General features: G+C 33.7%; 1 protein-coding gene across 4 annotated transcripts in view; it reads right to left on the bottom strand.

Moving 5' to 3' along the window:
• CNTN1 (contactin 1) overlaps positions 1 to 21,756 on the bottom strand; it is a 347,447-nt gene that overhangs the window by 158,600 nt on the left and 167,091 nt on the right. For 3 of the 4 annotated variants that reach the window (XM_055318908.1, XM_055318911.1, XM_055318912.1), the window contains 2 exons: positions 7,397 to 7,529; positions 5,642 to 5,674 (listed from right to left, as the gene is read on the bottom strand). In XM_055318908.1, the coding sequence (XP_055174883.1) occupies positions 5,642 to 5,674; positions 7,397 to 7,457 (94 nt within the window). In that variant the 5' untranslated portion in view covers positions 7,458 to 7,529. Of the gene's footprint in view, positions 1 to 5,641; positions 5,675 to 7,396; positions 7,530 to 19,263; positions 19,419 to 21,756 lie in introns of all 4 variants that reach the window. The other variant, XM_055318909.1, reaches the window with a different exon arrangement.

Here is a 21,756-nt window from a genome sequence, read left to right as displayed (position 1 = left end):
AAGGAGCACAAAATTATAGAAGGCTTCTCAAGCTAATTAAAGACAACATTTCAAACCACTCTTTCTTTTGATCTTTTCTTAATTCAAATTAGCCAGTTGTCTACCACTTAATGGTAGTCTCTTGGAGAAGTAAGTTCATTTCTTAAATTTGATCAGGAAAATTAAGAAGAAATAATAAAATTATATAGGATTATTTGTTGTCAAATTTACAAATGTGAATGACAGGCAAAAACTACTGTTTTTTCTGTACCATTCTCAGTTCCATCATTAACACAAACTTTTTTTAAAAAGATTTTATTTATTTATTCATTCATGAAAGAGAGAGAGAGAGAGAGGCAGAGACACAGGCAGAGGGCAAGCAGGTTCCATGCAGGGAGCCCGACGTGGGATTCAATCCCAGGACACCAGGATCATGCTGGGCCGAAGGCAGGCGCCAAAGGCAGGCGCTAAACCACTGAGCCACCCAAGGATCCCAAATGGTTTTATTATCTATAACGGGATTACTTCACCTCTTACTATGTGGAGATGGTCCACTGTAATCTTGCTATTTATTCTATTTTATTTCTGAAAATGAAAGTATAATTATGACTTATACTTGAGAGATTTTTAAATTCATTTTATATCTATTTTGAAACAAATTCTATTTCTCATTCTGTAATATGTCATCTCAATCTGTTAGTTATAAAATCATAAATCTACATAAGTATGTTATAAGAAGAATCTCAGGGGAAAAAAACTATTAGAAAAAAAGCAATGGCAAAAAAAACTTGAACAGAGTCTAATACAGGGATTTTTTCCATAGTTACAATGCTACACTGATATGGGATAGCGAGTACAAGTCTCTTGAAATACAATAACTTCTCTAAGTTTAAGACAGTATTTAAATTGTCTCAAAGAACGCTTTTCCCTCCTGTTTTCACTGTCAATCATACCCTAAAGATAGGAGAACAAGGATGTTTAGAGCTTGGGCTTTGAATATTTGGGTGCCCCAATCCTTTAGGGTCATGGGTGATATATAATATTGGAGTAATCTACCATAACCAAAATATAAAGGAATTATTTTGAAGACCCTTAGCAATCAAATTGTTAGAACAAAAACTAGGGTCAGGTTAGTAGGAAGGTTGACTAACTTTCCCTTTGCCTGGCTATACCTGCTCAAGAGCCTATCAAGTCTCTTGATAGTAGCCACTTCCTCGATCTAAGGTCCATCTACTACTAACGCCTCTACACACTGTGTTTTCCTTAACATCTCCCCACACATACTTCATGTATACCCCACTATGTAGGATGCTTTAGTTAGTAGGCCTACTTTTATCACCTTGCCTCCTCAAACTATTTCTAGTCTATTTTGTGAACATATCACAAAATAATGATAAGTCAGTGAGTGTAATAAAATCTCAGTCATAATTAGAGGCAGGATAATGCTATATGAATGAAAATAAGGCTAAGTAATTGATGGGAGTCTAACTGAAAAAATAAAGTGAAAATCTGGGTATAAGTACTGTGAAGACAGGAAATTCCATATTTGCTCTCCAGAATTTTAATTTTCCTTGATATTATTTTGAATATCATAGTCATATGATAATCCCATCGTACAAATGAAAGATTATTTCATACTCTTATAGAACAAGTATTATACTGCTATTTTGTCTCATTCCCTCATTGTTTTTGTCACTAACTTAAAAAGGTATTAAAGAGCTATTATTTGCATTTTATGTTAGCCCAGGTGAAAGTTGGTTCTAAGTTAGCTGTCTTATTATATTTTCTTATTATTAAAGTGAAAAAAGACCATAATTGAGAAAAGGATTTAAAAATAAATATTTACTCTCAAATATTTAATTATTAATTAAATATCTGAATGTTATGTGTTCACTATATGGAACTTAGTTGTATTCATTCTTTTATCTCAATAAGATACACGTTGGTTTCATATAATCTAAAAAAATAAATAAGGGAGGAAATTTTTAGAGATATGGAAAAGAATGGAGTTACTTTTGATGATTTTTTAAAAAGATTTTATTTACTTATTCATGAGAAACATAGAGAGGAGAAAGAGAGGCAAAGACACAGGCAGAGGGAGAAGCAGGCTCCATGCAGGGATCCCGACGTGGGACTCGATCCCTGGTCTCCAGGATCATGCCTGGGCTGAAGGCGGCACTAAACCTCTGAGCTACCCAGGCTGCCCCAGTTTTGATGATTTTTTAATAAGCCTTGGTGTACTTTATTTTTCAAACTAAAAATATCTATGTATTGTTTTAATGTATCTATTTTATTTAAAAGCTAGTCATCTAGGCTATTAAGATTATTATGTAGTAATAGTTAAAAACTATTGTATACCCAAGATAATATATTGGATAGAACTTTTCCATTAATAAATGAAAAAAAAAACAAACCTCAATTTCAAGTCACTTACATAATGTGGCAGACATTGTTGCTTGACTCACCAGTGCCAGTCTTTTCCTTCTACTCTGATGACAAAGGTCAGATATGCTCAAGGACCAAATCCTCTTCACATGACTCAGAAGTATAGGTTGACTATCATTAATACCATTATATTACTCCTTCCTATGACAAGCTTGGTGGCAAATTTGTGACCCAACTCTGGACATTGAGGTATTTGGAGATCTACTGAGAGATATCTTGTTTAAAAAAATAGATATAAGGAAAAAAAAAACACCCTTTTCACTTACAGATGTTATTATGCCTGCATGTAATATCTGGAACTGCCACACTATTTCCAACAGGTCAAGCATAAAGCCTGAGCATTGGCCACTGGGTTCACAATGTGTACATCCTGGTGACATGGACAAAGTATGTTTGTTGAATGCTCATGTAAAAGTCTGATTGAAGTAGGTTCAAAGGGAAATATTCTTCAGAGAATTGAAGACAGAAAGCATAGTCTATTTTTTTTACTAATAATATTGAAAATAATAGTTAAGTGGGATATTAGCTATAGGGTGTGGGATTTTCAGAGAAATGATTTTTTTTAAATGAAATTACTACAGAATGCTTGTATGTTGACAGCAATAATGCAGTAGAGGGAGAGACTGATGATGAGGAGACACAAGGGACAGTTGCTGGAGCAATGAGCTTAAATAAGCCAGATTGGATAGGACAAGTGTACAGGTGTAGGTTTAGTATGGTGACATCATGGGTGAAACAAGCAGGAAGACAGAGTGTATGAGCATAGATGTAGGAGAGTAAATGTGATAGTGTGAACTTGTGGAAATTCAAGTTTTCTCTAATACTTCTGTGTAATAGGAAGCAAAGTAAGGATGACAAGCAGCTGTTGGAGTTCTGAAGGGGAGGGAGTAACTATGACACGATCTAGGCGAATGAGAAAATGAATTCACTGAGAAAGTAAAGTATATTTGCTGGGCAGTACCAGCTGTTCATTTGAAATTGGCAGTTATGAATTTAACTTGATATCAGTCAGCATAAATGAGTTTTTTTTCTTAATGACAATTAGCTGGATGGTCAAATAAGTTTAGGAGTAGTTGGATATTTTACAACTCTTCTCTCCTCAGAGATTCACATACTTTTCTCTTAGTGTGATAGTGTTGGATTGTACCCCCACAAGTCCTAATCCCTGGTATATCATAATGGGACCACATTTGGAAATAGGATGTTTACAGAAGTAATCAAGTTAAAGTGAGGTCATTAGGTGGGCCCTAATCCAATATGACTAGCTACCTTAAAAAGAGGTAAATTCAGACAGAGGCAGACATGCACAGAGGGAAGATGTGAATAGACATGGGAGGAAGACATACATATGAAGAGGAAGCTGGACTCTGAAGTCATTTTGTCATGAGCAAATGAATGTTCAAGGCTGCCTCAAAGCTGAGAAAGGCAAGGAAGAAGATTTCTCCTACAGGTTGCAGAGGGAGCAAGGTCTTGATAACACCTTGCTACAGATCTCTAACCTCCAGAACATTTCTGTTGTTATAAGCCACCCACTTTGAGGTACTTTATTACAGTAGTCCTGGGAAAGTAATACATGTATTATACATATTAGGTAAGTAGTATACTTATTACTTAAAGTTAATAATAAACTATTGAACCTTTATGAACTAGCCTTTCCCAAATTTATTTAACAATAAAGTTATTTTTTTAATGGAATTCCTACTAACATCTTGCTGCACAAATGTTTTCTAAAATGTTTGGAGAAATCCTGACTTCATACAGCCCATATTTCTCTGCCTCTGCATTTTTATTTATTCCACTTCCTTTATTTGGAATTAGCTCCATTTCTAACTTTTGAAATACTTCAAGACTTACTTATCCACTACCCCATCACTAAATATTCCTTAATTCATCAAAATAAATCTTTTAAAATGCTCATTATATTTTTCTTATAAATTTGTTACCTTCTTACTTATCCTATTTCCTAGTATATGGTACAGTTCTCTAAGTTAAGCAGCACATCTTATTAATCTTTGTATAGTATCCATGCAGTGATTCGTAACCCACAAGTGGAAACAGAATAGGCTTTGTCAGAATTCATGCTAAGCCTTTCCTTTCCTATAATCCTCATTGCAACCTATAAATGGAAGTTCTTTTGACCTATGCTAGCATGAATATCCTTGATTTGGCATGCAAGTTGTAGCACTAGATGCTCAGTGATTCTTTCCATTTTTTCATTCTCCTACCACTATGCAGTGGCTTTTACAAGTTACTAGTTTTAGTATGTTCACTAAGTACCTATTATGTAGATCACAGCGCTAGAAGCTATCATCACATTCTTTTTTTAACCCTCACAAGGATCCTGTGATTTTTGCATATGGGGAAGTTGAGGTTCATAGAAGGTGAATAATTTGTTACAAGGTCACATTGCCAGGTTGAAGATACAAATCCAATTGTTCTTACTCTAGACTCTATTTTCTCCAGTATCCCATGCTGCCTCTATTTTTGGCAAGAAATGTTCATGGTTGAAGTAGAATTTAAACTAGCAGAATTACCAGTTATATTTAAAAAATCATAAACAATAAATTCTTAAATATCTTTGGAGTCCCAATTAAACTGAATCTTTAGGTTTTGCAATCACTAACTTTAGTTCTATCTCTTTGAGCAAATAAGAGGCTTTCAAAAGTAAGTTAGGTGTTTACAATATTTAAAATGTTGCTTCAAAAGATAATAGCATAGAATTGTTACAAAGCATGCAGGAAAAAATACAGGTCTCATGGAATATTTTCTATCTGCCACAATCCTCTAAAAGCATATTTGTTTGTAGTGTATCACAATGCACCTTAATAATAATTCAATTCATTTTGACAATCAAAACAAGTTGTCTGATGACCCCAGATAAACCACCTTACAAAATCTCTAAGTGATCTAATATCAATGGTTTGCCTTTAAGTTTAGAGAGTTAATAGCTTTTTAAAAAGATTTTATTTATTTATTCATGAGAGACACACACACACAGAGACAGAGACAGAAACACAGGCAGAAGGAGAAGCAGGCTCCACGCAGGGAGCCCGATGTGGGACCTGACCCCAGGATTCCAGGATCATGCCCTGGGCCGAAGGCAGGTGCTAAACTGCTGAGCCACCCAGGGATCCCCAAGTTAATGGCTTAAAGTAGAGATGAAATATGGTTCATTCGAGAAAGCTATTTTAAATAATTTACCCTTTCATCAACTTACCTCCATGACCATATCTTCTGTACCATGTAAACTCTAGGAAAAAAAAAAAAAGCAATTTTAATCCCAAAGCAGCCCTTCAAAAGTTGTGGTTTCAAGCATTACTCAAATAACTGAGATTCTAGTTAATGAAATGACATTACTGGCCCTTTACTATTACAGTTGATATATCATTCTGTTTGCAACTATTTATTTCATGTCTTTGCATTTTATAGTTGTGTAAAATTTGTGGTCAATAGGTGGGTGGGGGGATGGGGTAAATGGGCGATGGGCAATGAAGAGGGCACGTGATGGGATGAGCACTGGGTATTATACTATATGTTGGCAAATTGAAATTAAATTTAAAAAATGTAAAATAAGACTTGTAGTCAATAGAATTAGGATGAATTTTTCAGCACTAATAAGGTTATTATTTTATTTCATTCATAAAGATAAGACTTAGTCACAATTACCCTACCACAAAATTTTCTTTATTATATTTGTATAATGTATATATAAATATGCATGTACTTGTGTGTATATAATTCCTGTGGTTATAACAATGTTGTTAAAATTCTCAAGTACTGATGAAATTATTATATTTTTTGAATTCTGAAGTCATCATAATAAAAATTACTCCCCAAAATAAAATATAATTTTTATTTTCTTAGTAATGAACAAGAAATTCAATAGAATGACTAGCAGGTTTATCATTAAACCAATCAGTGGGAAAGGAGAAAAAATGAGTGGGAAATATCAGAAAGGGAGACAGAACATGAAAGACTCCTAACTCTGGGAAATGAACTAGGAGTGGTGGAAGGGGAGGTGGGCTGGGGGTAGGGGTGATTGGGTGATGGGCACTGAGGTGGGCACTTGATGGGATGAACACTGGGTGTTATTCTATATGTTGGCAAATTGAACACCAATAAAAAATAAATTTATAAAAAAATAAAATAAAACAATCAGTGGGGATTGATAAATGAAGGATAAAATCCATCTATGTCTTGAACTTAACATCTCAATAAGCATTAGAATTAAGGTAATTGAGATGAAGGTATTAGAAATATTGATTGTTAGAAAACTTGCTGCCTTCAGATAAAAATAATGCATCCCCCTTGTAGAAAATTTTTCTGAAGCCTACACTTGAAAGACAGAGTTATAGTATTTCTCCTAAAACTAGAGCACTTTAAAAACTGCTTTGTTATTTTTAATGTCCTTGAACACATTGTAGATTATTTTGAAATTGTTTTTCACAAGATGACCAGCAAGTAATAAAAATTAGATTAAATTAAAAACAAAAGTAACAAAAGTTTAAAATGCATTACTTTCTAATTTTTTGACTACATTATACTTTTATTTATGCTATTGAGGCTATTTGAGTTTACTGTACTATATGGTGAAAATACTATCTAACGGTGAGCTATTGTATATATTTTTTTTACAACAGCACACTAAATTATGTCCATTTGTCAAGACTGGCCATAGCAGAAATTTTTATTCCCCAGCAACTGACAAATGGCATACATCAAGGATATTTTTCTCTTCCAGAGATTCACATTTTAAACATTGCCAGTATACTACTATGTAAGACTGATTAAATCTTGTGAAATTTTACTTGAAAAAAGAAAAATAGGGTCAACTTTAACATACATTTATGTGTAGAGCACAGATGTCAAAAATATTAATTTTAACCTCATGTACCAGATTTAATAAAGTGAATACACACATATTGATTATATTGACATAATTCATGAAGAATATGCAAAGGATATTTCTTACCTGATAAACAGCTTGTAAAAAATATTATCACAAGGTGACTGACCAGCAACCACATTTTCATCTTGTGTGGAGTAAAGGTTAGTTTAGATTTTCCAAAAAAGCTTTGGGTTTATGGTAGCTGGATAATAAACACCTGCATCAAAAACAGAAAAAAAAAGAAGAAAAAAAAAAAAGGAAAAGAAAAAGATACGATAGGGAAAAAAATAAATAAATGCTCATCACTTGGGGTCAACAATATTATCAATTCTATTTTAGTTTATGTTTATTATTTATAAAATAAATTTTAGTTTACTTAAATATAATTATAAGCACCATGTTTGATGAAACAAGTAGACTTAGTATCAGAGGTTTATCAGCTGCTTCCAGTATCAACACTATATGAACATGAACAAGTAACATGATTGACATGTTCTAGTTTTTACTCTAACAATTGAGCATAATAGTATTTTTTCCACAAATAGCATAGTTATAAAATTTCAATTTTTATCAATTTAATTAAAGATCAAATTTAACTGAAGGGCTAGCAGGAAGATTCAATTAAAGATATGTTTGTAAAAGACCTTTGTAAACTTATAGGCGTATTACAAAAGTGATATGTTAGGATTACCTATTGGTGGCTGGTGGAAAATTTTTTGCCAGAAATGCTAATTTTAAATGCTAAAATATATTGACTAATAATACATTCATCTGTCTTTCTCTGCTTCCTTTTTTTCATTTATTCATTCAACAAAAGGTAAGTAAGATTCTTATGTGTCAGGAAAGAAGAATCTAGGTTTTGTGGCGACTTATCTTTAAAAGTTAGCTGTATTTAAGGACAAGAAGACAAAAAATACTAATGTAAACTAAAATACAAACTATGCAGCAGTCTAATTAAAATACCTTGCTTTTATAAGTTTTAGAAAAACTTAGGATCATGTGATTATACTGGCGAGGCTTCACCCAGCAGGGTCTTGGAATAGCCTCATGTAAGGGAGGTACATCATAATTTAAACATCATTATCTTTGTGGGAACTCCATTTCTGTGTGCAAGCATATAGATAGAGGAATCAGAAAGAAAGACATAGTAGGCTTGCCCATAAGAAATTTGTTTCTCAATGGGAACACACAGATGTGTACAAAAATCAGTGTGATTGAATAGTTGTTTGGACCTATGTGTTATTAAACTTGAAAACATGGTAATTATTTAAATTGGAAGGACTGTAAAATATATCATGGTGTGAATGGATCTTACTGTGGTAGACACTGCATTATGGTGGAGGTATTATATTCTTAGATTTGAGTCATTTGGTGACTTTAGAACCCAACTGCTTCTTTCTGTAACTCCTTCAGAACACCATGTCTCAGGACATGCCTGTTTAAATATATAATGAACATTGTGACATTAGGTATTTTCTTTCCAGAATTGTTTTCATACTCTATTTTAATTTAGATTTTACATTCAACTCTATGTCCTGAGATTTTTCAATGTTATTTGAAAACATCACTTAATATCTTCCAAAGTTGGAACCTATTGTGCCCAGTTGAAGAGGGCTCAGGTTGTGATCACACAGTCCTGGGACCAAGTACTGCATCAGACTCTCCACAGGGAGCCTGCTTCTCCTTCTATGCCTATGTCTACCTTTCTCTGTGTGTCTCTCATGAATAAATAAATAAAATATTTTAAAAAAATAAAAATAAAATAAATAAATCAAAAGACCAGTTTCTTTTTCTTGTACATATGTGAGAAGGTGAGAACTCTTGGTTTGTATAGATTATATTTTCTGGACTCTTAATTTTAATGTAATTGTATTTCTTTTACTAAGAAGACAGAAAAATAAATAAATAAATAAATAAATAAATAAATAAATAAATTTTGGATTTAAATAGTTCTGAGTTACCTATTACTGTTATAATTTGAGAACTCTAAGCAATTTTCATAGATATTCAACTTTGAGAGCAAGGGATGGAGCAGCAGTTTTGATATTGAATGTAGAAGACCAGCATTGACCAGATAGAAGAATAATCAGGTAAAGAATGAAGAAAAATTTCTGTGAAAGTTTATAATTTTGATGGAGTATGTCAGTGAGATTTTGGTTTATTTATCTCATTAACTTTATAGGTAGTATCAGAAAGGAGAGCGGGTCTAAAGAAAAATTAGCTGTACCAACAAAGAGCAAGTGATTTCAGAACATTGGAAATTATATACATAAGAATTTTCTAGGTCTGGGATGTCACTACATTTTCTCCTTAGGTAACAACCACAATATGTGGGAAGGTGTGGCAAGGCATGGGCAAAAAAGAACAAGGGGAATTCAGCCAATATCTGGCTGAATTTTGGCCTATCCATTTTTTATGCTAAAATATTTTTTATTTGTCATATAACTAGATTCTCAAAACAAAAAAATGAATTCCATCTCAGATATTTCAAAAATTCAGAAAGTCCTCATATAAATTTGGGTGGACATATTAAAATAAAATTATGAAATTTTGAGTTAGGTCCATTAAATTTCTCTCTTTAGAAAGGGATGAATAGGAGAATGTATCCAGTGGAATTAGAACTCATCTTAGCTCATGCCAAATTTGGATATTGTACTATCTAGGCAAGTCACAAAACAAGAACTTTCCTTACTTCCTCTATCAGAAAATGCTAATCAAAACCTGCTGCAAAGCTAAAGCCAGTGCCATTAACCAGCTTTTAAAACTATAGTTGGGGGTTTTCTCATAATTATTCAAAACTGCTTAAGATTGATCTATGTATGAGCATATGTTATCTAATAAAAAGACCTTATCCTTATTATATTTTCCAAAAATTAATTATGCTAGTAGATTTGGCTACTGGAACCAGGGCCATAACTCAAGTCTAATGGTTGAATACACCAGACATATAAGGTTTTGCAGTTGTTTTAGATATTACTACAATTAGTGATAAATTACTCATGTACTAAATAATGAACTTTAAGATTTTTTTTGTAATGGAATCTTCATTTTGTCAAAGTTTTCACAAATAGCACATGTACAAACACCCTACGTACTTATCATGAAATGCCTCTCCACTAATGGCAAAGTCTTTTTTTATTGTAGTAAAATATATAACATAAAACCTACTATTCCAACCATTTTAAAGTGTACAGTTCACTGGTACTGTGTAAATTCATATTGTTGAACAACCATCACCACCACGCATTACCATAAGGCTTTACATCTTTCAAGACTGAAACTCTGTACGTATTATACAATAACTCCCCAAGATCTCCTCCTTCAAGCCTGTGGCAACCAACAGTCCTCTTTATTTTTTTTTATCTCCCCTTTTGCCCATACCCCAACATCTGATAACCTCCACACCCTCTGTTCCACCCTCTGTTACTATAAATTCAGCTTTTCTCACTCATTCTTTAGCTTAAAACTTACAGCAAGTTATTAATCCCTGACCCTGGTTTTCTTCATATATAAAATACAGAAAGACTATTTCATATGGCTATTATAAGAGTCATATAATATTGTGCATGTGAAATATTTACTATGAAAGTATTTAATAAATATTAATTTATTATTCTAATAGGCCACAGGCCAATCAGGTCAGGGAACATGCCTCTTGTTCATTGTTGCTTTTATAATGCCTGGCACACTGAAGTCTCTCAACATACATTTATTGAGTAAATGGAGGAATGACTGAGCTATTCCATAACTATTTTGAAGCACTCGCCATAAACAAACTGAAATGTAACTTTAATTCCTTAAAATAAGGGTAGGGTGGTAGGGTGGTGAATATAAGTAACAAGGAATGTTGCCTATTGGAGCTTTGCTTTTTGTTAGGGATTACTGCTGCTTATAACATAGTCTAGAATATTCTAACTAGCAATATTTTAAGGCATTTTTTAATATGCACTTCGTTGAATGTTGTTGGAAATCTGTCTTCTAATCTGAATATTCACACTGGAGTCAGAAGGAAAAGTTTTCATTATTTTGAGCATGTCTATGTCATACCATGCTATCTTTTCCCTCACTCCAAAATATTGCCTATTTCAATAGGACAGTGAGTCATCAGCCTGACAGCATGTAATTTATTTCATTTAATGGGTTTCTTGCTGTTCAAATATAAAAGCATCTTTCACATCTTGTCCACACATTTGTTTTCTGCTAGTGATTTGTTCTATTGTGTCACCAGTTATCCTATCATTTGTGACTCCCCGATCACATTCCCTCAGCAGTGCTGCAGAAAAGAGAGATGGAGAGGCTGAGCCCATTCCTGCTAATGCAGAAGAAACTGCTCTCCTTACTTTACTCTGGAGGATATACCCCTCAGTAATTCACATCTCACCTCCCAGCCCCCACAGGCCTGAAAGCACTACAGCTAATGAAGTGGCAAAAGAAGAAAACAAACAACCCTAACAAAGATGTTGCCGTTTATAGGACCAGACTCTTTTCTTCTCTACGGAGAAGAAAATGCATAGTGATTAAAAGCAGGAACCAGGGATGCATTCTTGTCCCTGAGACCAGTTGTGCTGGCCAACTCCCTGAAAGTGTTGGCCTTTGGAGTGCATTCAGAGCCCTGTGGCTTCTCTACTCAGTGGAGGCCTCTCACCCAGAAGAGCAGATGCAGCATCCCCCAAACCATCACAGATATCCAGGTGTCTAGTCACTGCTGTAACCCTGACATGCGTTGGCACTACCTTAATCTCCAAGGGAATTCAACTTCTTTTCTCCAGCGTGCTTGACAGTATGCCCTAGTCACACATTAAAACAACATGTGACAATGAGACAACATAGTATGGCAGTTCTATGTCTTCCTTCCTTTTCCTCCTTTCTTCCCATGCTTGTTTTTCTCCTCACCTCTCGCTCTCTACTAGATATTCATTTTTCTGCTGGCCAGACACCATCTCGCTCTGGTGTTTGTCTTAAGTTCTGGCATAGGCTAACTCATATAAGTTATTCAAAAAAGCTTCAACAATACATTAGCAAGCATTTAGCCAATAACAATTATTTCCAAAGTCTTTAGTACTGCTATATAACTAAAGGATGTACGTAATTAAGGCCAGTACAACAGTATTCCATTCAACTGATAGTTATAAAATCATTTACATTGATAGAGGACAGAATTTTAGGAATATTGATAAAATATTAATATATGTAATCAAATGGTCACATCTCTATTTTCTAAAGAAAAAAGACATTTGAGGGGACTATCAGGAGTCTATCCTGATCTATCCTCTACACTGCTCATGAAAGGCCATGTTAAAAAATATTTATTTATGGTGCTTATAATATTTCTGAAAATTATTTGCTGTTAAGCACTATTTCCAGAACACAGAGGAAGTTTATTGGAATCGAACACAATTTAGTCTAGGTGAAAAAATACCAATATCTCCTATTCTACATTTTAAGGGACATTTTATCCTCAGACTCGTTTTGAAATTCTGCTTCTCCTATACAAGTCATTTAATATTCCTGAGGGGTCCGTTACTCAGTCTGTAAAATGGAAATCCAAGGTCCTTCCTTACAGGATTGTGAATACTAATACACATATGTATATGGATACATGTGTGTAGGTATGTGTGGGTGTCTAAGTAAAAGCCTTACAACATATATACATAGTAAAAGTAAATAATTTAAGTGCAAAAAATTAAATTTTCAAGAAATAAAATTAATTTTTGAACTTAATACTACCCCTTTACAAAGAGGATATTATATATTTAAGCTCACTAAACATCTTTATATCAATATTCTATCTCTTCAATTCAGATGAAAAATAACTTAAACATAGGTGACACATCTCCCTGTAGCTGAATAGTTGAATACTTTAGATGTTCTCCAGCCTCACACTGACTTCTTTCAACTCTAGCATCAAGTTATTATTATTAATCTCAGTTCAATAGGTTTTCTGCAAAGTCGTTAGCAACATTTTAGCAGCTTACTACCATGGTCAAATATACTTGGTAAAAATTTCTAAAGAACTTGCTATTCAAAGCCAAAGAATACAGCACACACTAAAGGAAAATGCCCCAAGTTTTAAAAGTGATTATAAACAGTGTCCTTTCTCAGAAAAGTCATACATTGCACCATTAGCAGGTAGTGCATAATATTCTTTAGATTGCAACCATCTTAGTCCCTGAAATAACTCAACACTGATTTTGTCTGAAGTATATGTAAAAAAAAGGAGGAATACATTTCAAAACATTTCAATAAATGTAACATCACCAGATTGAGATAAATGACTCAGAGGCTGCTCAGGAAAAAAAATCTTAAAGCATTTTGAAGTTATAGATATTAATTGAATGCTGACAGCACAGCCGGCATTTTACAGAACAATTGACTGCTCACAGTTTTAGATAATTGGGTTTATGATTAAGTTAATTACCCATTTATTTTTAAAATCATGTAACACATGCAGAGGAACTTAAAAATAGTAGAACCCTTGTTTGTGATATTTATAGGACATATTTTTCACAGGCTAATTTAAGCCAGTGATGTCATACTAAATTATAGTTGATGAAGTCATGTGTATTCATTGAGGTGATTTCAGGAAATCATCACTTTAAGGTAGTAAGTAGAAAATCCTACATATATTTAATCTTCCTTAATATTTTAGGAACATGTGTATATGTGTTTAGGTATCTCTTGAAATTTGAGTTAATGCAGAAAGGCCCTGTTGATTCCAAACTATCCCCCTACCTCCCATGAAAATGACATGGTATCAATTCTACCCAATTAATTTGCTTGAAATTACAAAATTGAGATACTAATGAAAAAAATGGAGATAGTAGTCATGATCAAATCAGGCAATATGATTATGTAAATATTTGCAATTGTAAGCATAATTGATTCAATCAATGAGCAAGGGAGTAGCTGTTTTATCAAGCAAGATTTAAAACTCAAACATATATTTATGAGATTCCACTCAAATTCTTTCCTATCAGTGTGTTGATATGAGTCAGTTTATTACTCAAGGGCAAATACAACTTCTATTCTACTTTGAATATAAAGCTACTTTTGGCAAAGAATTGCTATTCAAAATAACAGATGAATTTCAAATAAAAGGTGAAACACAATAGGTGAGTTTTAGTATAGGTTTGGAAGGACACTGGGAAGCAGAACTGATCATTTCTGCGTTGTCAATGATTTATATAAAGGATCAGTGGAAGCAACTGAATGGAGCCAAATCATGAGAAGGAGTGTTGAAGGTAACAATGTAACCTCAGTTAATGGAGAAAGTAAAGGAGCAATAACAAGCATATGTGCTGCAAGTTTTATAAACTACTAAGCTATATTTCATCTCATCTGATCCAAGCAAACGTCTCTGAGATTTTTAGAAATGAACTGAATCATCAGGATCATGGGGATTGCCCAAAGATACACAGAGCCAGGGTGTGAATCCTTCTATTCTAGACAGATTTAAAACATACACTCCTTCATTGTTTATTTTTTAAAAGATACTTAGAATTTATCCTTGTTCTTGATTACAAGAAAGGATATTTTGTATATTCTATGATCAACATATTTTTCAAAATGCTAAGTTAGTGCTTCCCAAAATATGGGCCAAGGGCCACCTACCTTAACAACATTTGGATGTACTTGTTAATAAAATAGATGTATGAGAAACTCCCAAGAAAGTCTCTGAGGAAATAACCCAAGTCTCCACATTTTAATCAAGCCTCCCAGGTAATTTGTAGGCTTACTGAAGTTAGCAAGTATATTAAGTAAAGGTCAGAATATTTCCAACACTCACAGAGAACAATCAAATGTGTCTTGAATTCATTAGGCCACATGTTTAACCAGTGCACCCTAAATATCAGAAGATATGCAAATTCAATAGTTCACCTCTTAAAATTATGTCTGTACTGTACTTTGCTGTGGTGCTTGGTCTGGGTGAGAATTGGATATCCTATATATCTACCTCTGATTTACTTTGCCATGTCATAATGAATAAGGTATTTTGATATATTGCTTTGACTAATACCTGGAAGGTTTCCTACTGTTAAATGAGACTTATTGGACTATAATGACAGGATTGAATGTGCTGTTAATTTCTCTTATTGCCCAACGGCAGTTCAAACTGATCTGAGATAGCTGTACTACTACAAAGAAATGTGTTCCATGATACCTTCTCTGTGAATCATATCTAACAATCCAAAACAGGATTTAATAAGTCTTTGACAGCAGAAAAAAATTCCCATGCCAGCAAAACAGAACTTTCAAACTTCTTTCCCTTTTTCTCCCCCACAAATTCACAAAAGAACAAAACCTGAGAAGAAACCATACCAGATTGAAGCACTCACTCAAGTTACACTGGGAGTTTTAAAGACCTCTGGGCTGTAATACTTCCTTTGTATGACTTTATTCCTCTGTAGAGATGGCCATGTCTAATAAAAAGGCTTCACTGCTACTAACACTTTCTTTTCAAAAGTTCAACTGGAAGCCCTTCTCCCTAATGCAGCTGCAGAGGCTCAAGATATCTTCAGCTGCTCTTGCTGTGCAATATCTGTATGTCTTGTATGTAAAAGAGCAGGTATTTATTATACATCACCAATCTAAAGGCATAGAAAATTTCTTACTCTGACAAGACCCACCCATAATTAAGGAACAAGGCTGATGATCTTATGTCTCCTATTACCTGCTGTTCAGGTACCATACAGAAGGAAAGAGCAGAATAAAACCTTTAACATTCTATTTTTTTAAATAACAGGGAAGAGTCACCAACTATAGGTCATTGCATCAGTACTTGAACAGTTGAGTGATTCCTACCAAAATAATGTGGGCCCTATTCCTGGAAACGATATGAGAATTATTATTATTATTTTTAATTTTTATTTATTTATGATAGTCAGAGAGAGAGAGAGAGAGAGAGAGAGGCAGAGACATAGGCAGAGGGAGAAGCAGGCTCCATGCACCGGGAGCCCGACGTGGGATTCGATCCCGGGTCTCCAGGATCGCGCCCTGGGCCAAAGGCAGGCGCGAAACCGCTGCGCCACCCAGGGATCCCGAGAATTATTTTTTTTAATGCATTTCAATTCTATTAAAACAATTCAACAAGTATTTACTTTTGAAACAAATATAAAAGAGTATCTGTGAATACTTGTTCAATTTAATCAGACATCAGTTTTTATTGCATGTTATTCAAAGACCAAGAAATTTGTTTCATTTTCTTTGAAGATTATAAAATAATATAATCATATAAAGATAGCAGGATGGTAATTTTTAATTATTCATACATTTTATACATATTTTGAGCACCTATCAAGTCACAACATTTTGTAGCAGCAGCAAACATATTGGTAAATCAAAGATACACAGTCAGTAAGAGAGTTTCTAGATTTAAATGCCTCAACAGTAGCTTGTCTCATTCCTTTCTCTATACACTATATTACCTAACACAAAGCCTTACATGTTGAAGGCACTCATTTAATATCTGTTGAAAACATTTATAGAGTAATTACTAAATCATTGGTCTGTATTTGATGGGCAGATCCATGCAAGCAGGACGATGTGGCAATATTAAAAGCATAAAGTAGGAAAGTAAAGGGTAAATTCAGACAAGTCTGCAGAGTTTAATATGGCCAGGGACTCATGGAAGCATTAGAAAAAGATAAGTGGGAAGATGAACATAATCCAAATTATAGAACCTTAAATGCCAAGTGTTGAACTTTTGCTTCCTTCCACAGGCCGTTACTGAGTTTCCCTTGCTGAATTGTTCTGCAGGAAAATATCATCATTCTCTTTAACCCTAGGTACTTTCGATGATGAACACTATGCATTTCAGTCTCTTTTTCAGGTTTGTGTTTACAGAAGAGATATTGGGAAAGCTCCCTAACACCTGAATTTTGATGCCCTTGTGTAGAGGTTTCAGATTTATAGCAACAACATGGTCTTGAGGTATAAAGAGATTTATCTTTTTTTATTCAAATTTGTATCTAATATTAATTAAATTTCCAGTAAAGTAAAAGTGGATACATCCCTCCACTTACATATAATTTCAGAGCAAAGATGTGGCTGGTGCAAAAACTGAAATCTAACATAAAGGGATTCTATAGTTTCTAATAATAACTTTATTCTTTCTTAATATAAGTAATTATTTCTTTGTATCAAATTTAAGTCATATCAAACAAGAATTTATTGAGCATCTACTATATGAAATGGCCCAGATGAACCCCAACTGGAAATAGAAGTGTAGGCAAATTCTCAAATTTCAGAAACTTAAAGTCTAGTTAAGGCATAAGGATAGAGTAATCTCATTGGATCTACCCCTGATCCCTGTTACCAAAAGTAATCTGTGCCATAAGTTTATTATTTCAATGAACACATATCCAAATACCTGAAGCTCAGTGAATAATATAAAATTTAATTTGATTTTCAAGAAAGTTAACTCTCTTGTACTCTCTGCCACAAAATTTGTCAATGATACACCATCATTTCAAATTCATTCAACAAGTATCTATTGAGTATCTATTTTACGTATTATATTATATATTACACTAGGCTTTAGAAATTATAATATTATAGTATATTTTATACTTTATAATCATATATACTACATATAATTAGAAATACTATAGAACTTAAAACATTAATTAAATAGTTCTTAGCATAATAGTTAAGGTAACCACACTCCATCATCTCTCCAAGCCAGGCTTTGTTCTGAAGTCTAAGTATTAAGTAATATTCAAATGAATCAATGATGTAGTTATTAACTTCAGTTTATGGGTGAGAAAACAAATGTCTCTTCTATATTTCAGACCTAGAGCAAGCTTTATCTTTATAGGAAAGTCCATCCTCTGGCAATCTCATATAAGGTTTTCTCCATTCTCTAAAATCATAGAGCAGTTGTTTGACTCATTCATGGATTCCTTATTTTAAGGTTTTGTGTATCTTTCAAGTGCAAGGCCACTTCCAACTGAATATAGGGATGCTTTATTAGAAAACATATTTGAAGACAATTTCAAGGGTTGAGAAAAAATTATTTTGGAGAAGTGGTTTCTTTGCCAAAATTTGGTATTTTGACAGGTCTTTATGGCTTATGAGGATAAGTATAGCAGAACATCTGACTGTAAAAATGTCCTGGAAAGTCTGGGCATATGGCAAGAGCATTTTAGATTTTATATTTTTAAAAGGCAATGAGATTAAAACACAAGACTGTAGACGCAGTCAGAATTCTTTCATATGGTTATTTCAATTGGGGACGTTATATGAGCAATTGGCAAATGGGAATACTATTACGTACTTGTGAAAATTATATGAAAAATGTACACAAGACACCTGTTTTAGTTTTTCTTCACCTCTAACTAGATTAGATGTTACTGAAGAAGAAGAACATGTCTTATACATATTTTCATATTCCTATTTGGTGCTTAAATACTTTGCACTGTGTGTGATCAATAAATACATGTCTGCATGCATTTGCATGAGAGTGGGTGTGTGTTCTTAATGCCACTGAAGATATATCATAGAAGAAAGCTGATAATTAAAAGAAAAAACACCACCCTGTGAATGGCTATGTAACTGCCTTCTTTTAGAAGCCTTTAAGCACAAGAATCACTATTAAACAAACAGTTTATATTCTTTTGAGCATAATTCCATGCATTTCAACAAATGGGAAGAATGATATGACACCATTTTTCTTTCAAGATCTAATGAATTCTCTAATGCTGTGCAGTTGCCAATTTGCACTGTAGACATATAAAATCAGTAATTTACTTAGCAAACATAGAAACAGTTATGTAGGCAATTTTATTTGTTTTAAAATATTTAAGAGTCTATCTCATAGCTCCTTAGATATTCAACAGACCCAAGGTTTATGGTCCTTAGCTGCAAGAGGGTTCTAACGGACCTGTGAGAAATAAACATTGCTTGGAAGGAGGAGATGAGGGAGAGGAAGGAGGAGAGGAGTGAGTTCTTACCTCTTGGTCTGCCCATTGGTGTGGAAGATGTTGTCACTTGACAAAGGGGAAGCAGGGTTTTGGTGGAAAAATAAGTTGACCAGAAATGTAATTTTGAATATGTGGTAGGTTTCAGTTTCCCATTATACATCCAAGTGGAGATACCAAGTAAACATCTGAATAAATGAGACCAGAATTTGGAGGGTGTTGGGGTTGGGAATAGGTATCTGAAAGTGCTTACATGGAGATAACAAACATTTGAAGCCCAGTAACAGCTAGAACCTCCAAATCAATTTGCTTTATACAATGGAAAAATGAAAGGGAAATAAAAGAAATAGAAATATAAACCTGAAATGATTTTTCCCCCATCATGGCCCTCTCACTGACTAAAAACTTAAAATAAGGGAAGAAAGCAGTGACAGCTGTATCTATTGGCAGGAGCCCTGCAGCCCTTTGCTCTATTGCAGGAATTATTTACCTTCTTCGAGTTTCTATGAGTTAGAAGAAAGTTTTTGGCTTTTGTTCAAAAATTCTTTCTGAATTAAAACAGATTTTTTTTAAATGCACTGGTGTTTTGAAGATTTAAGAATATCACTACTATAGTTTCACCTTCTTAGAGAAAACATGTCAGAAACCCATAGGTTTGAGAATGCAGAAATTCTTCCTCTTTTATTTTTGTGAGCTAATTTTGAATGCATAAGACTTACTAAGGCTATTAAAAAACTTTGTCTTATTCAATAAAGTATCAGTGTTGAATTCAATATGTTCAAATTCATATCTCCAAATCTTAAATTATCATTGACATTTTAAGTAATTTTGATTTAGCTTGAAAATTAGACTCCTTACATGACTATAGAAATGATATAATGGGGACGCCTGGGTGGTTCAGCGGTTGAGCTCCCTGAATGGAGCCTGCTTCTCTCTCTGCCTATGTCTCTGCCTCTCTCTCACTCTGTGTCTCTCATTAATGAATGAATGGGATCTTAAAAAAAAAGAAAAATGATATAATAATCTTACAGTTAAGGTGGGGGGAAAAAGGTTATGCAATTTAGCAGTAAACATTAGGCAAAGACAATATTTTTATGTGAATCATCTAAGTGACCGTTCATTCTTTATTTATATTTGAATTGTATCTGAAATCTTTAATAATAAATAATAATAACCAGGATATTCCTGCTTAATATTTTTGGTATTTTAATGAGTATTTATCATCAATAGATATATTTTGCTTCAATTCCATCTCCATCATGTTTTTGTTTAGTCACCCTCCAGTTGTTTTCATTTTGAGTCCCATTTGTTTAGATTAGCGTATCTTAAATTTTTGGTAAGAAGAAATTATAATGATTTATATTGTGCTGAACTGAACCTCTCTAGCTCTTAGCATTCCAGCAGAAACAAAAGCACAATGTATTGTCTTCTTTTTTTTTAAGATTTTATTTATTTATTCATGAGAGACACACACAGAGAGAGAGAGACAGAGACAGAGACACAGGCCGAGGGAGAAGCAGGATCCATGCAGGGAGCCTGATGTGGGACTCGATCCCAGGTCTCCAGGATCAGGCCCTGGGTTGAAGGTGGCGCTAAACCGCTGAGCCACCCGTGCTGCCTTGTGTTGTCTTTTATATTTCTTTTTAAATACATTTATAATAAGATGTGGGCAAATTGCTTCACAGTCAGGTCAGCTAAAAAGTTAAAAGTTTCAAGTTGCAAATATCTTGTCCTTGTAAAAGTGAGCTTCTTAAAAAATTAAGAGGTGTGGAATAAGTTACATCCCCAAAATGATTAGTATTTTTATCAATGGAAAATTTCTTAACTAAATCGGGTATTATTCATAATGTTCATACAAGAGGTTTGTGAATTACTATGGGTACTCATCCTTAAAATAGTAATGATTGCTTAATTATAGTTCTATCATCTCCTGTTGGTGTGTCCCCTTCTTTGAGAAGGATTCCATTCCTGTTTTTTGCAATTAGTATTTTCATTTGAATAGGAGTCAGTGTTTAATGTTTTGCTGAGAATTAAGAAACTCCCCTGAATCATCTAGAACATATATATTATTTTTATAAAGCTGAAAAATCCTATTGATCACAACATCTTTAGATGTGCACGCAGTGACATAGTTTTTTAACCTGAGATAAGATTAGCTACACTGTAGTTATGTCCTTCCCGTCACCTTCTGTTAGTTGCATCTGTTTAATTTATATATCCTTCATCTTCAAACAGGCCTGATGTAAAGACCCAACTTCTAACTGTTCAATCTTTAACTTTATCAGGTAGCTGGTTATTTTGGCTAGAACTAAGCTGCAGAAAGAGGATAAAATTGAGATACGGCTATGGTATGGGAGAGTTCAATTTATTCTTTCATTAAACAAATATTTTAGCAAATTTTCATGCAAAATTGAAAAGGTAGAAGATGCAATATTGTCAAGATATCAGTTCTTCCCTCTATAGATTCAGTAGAATCCCATCAAAATCCCAGCAAGTTATTTTATGTTATTTTGTGTGTTGGCAAAC

The sequence above is a fragment of the Nyctereutes procyonoides genome, unplaced genomic scaffold (genome assembly GCF_905146905.1).
Source record: "Nyctereutes procyonoides isolate TBG_1078 unplaced genomic scaffold, NYPRO_anot_genome, whole genome shotgun sequence".
NCBI classification, from domain to species: domain Eukaryota; kingdom Metazoa; phylum Chordata; class Mammalia; order Carnivora; family Canidae; genus Nyctereutes; species Nyctereutes procyonoides.
This window is presented reverse-complemented; position numbering and strand designations above follow the sequence as displayed.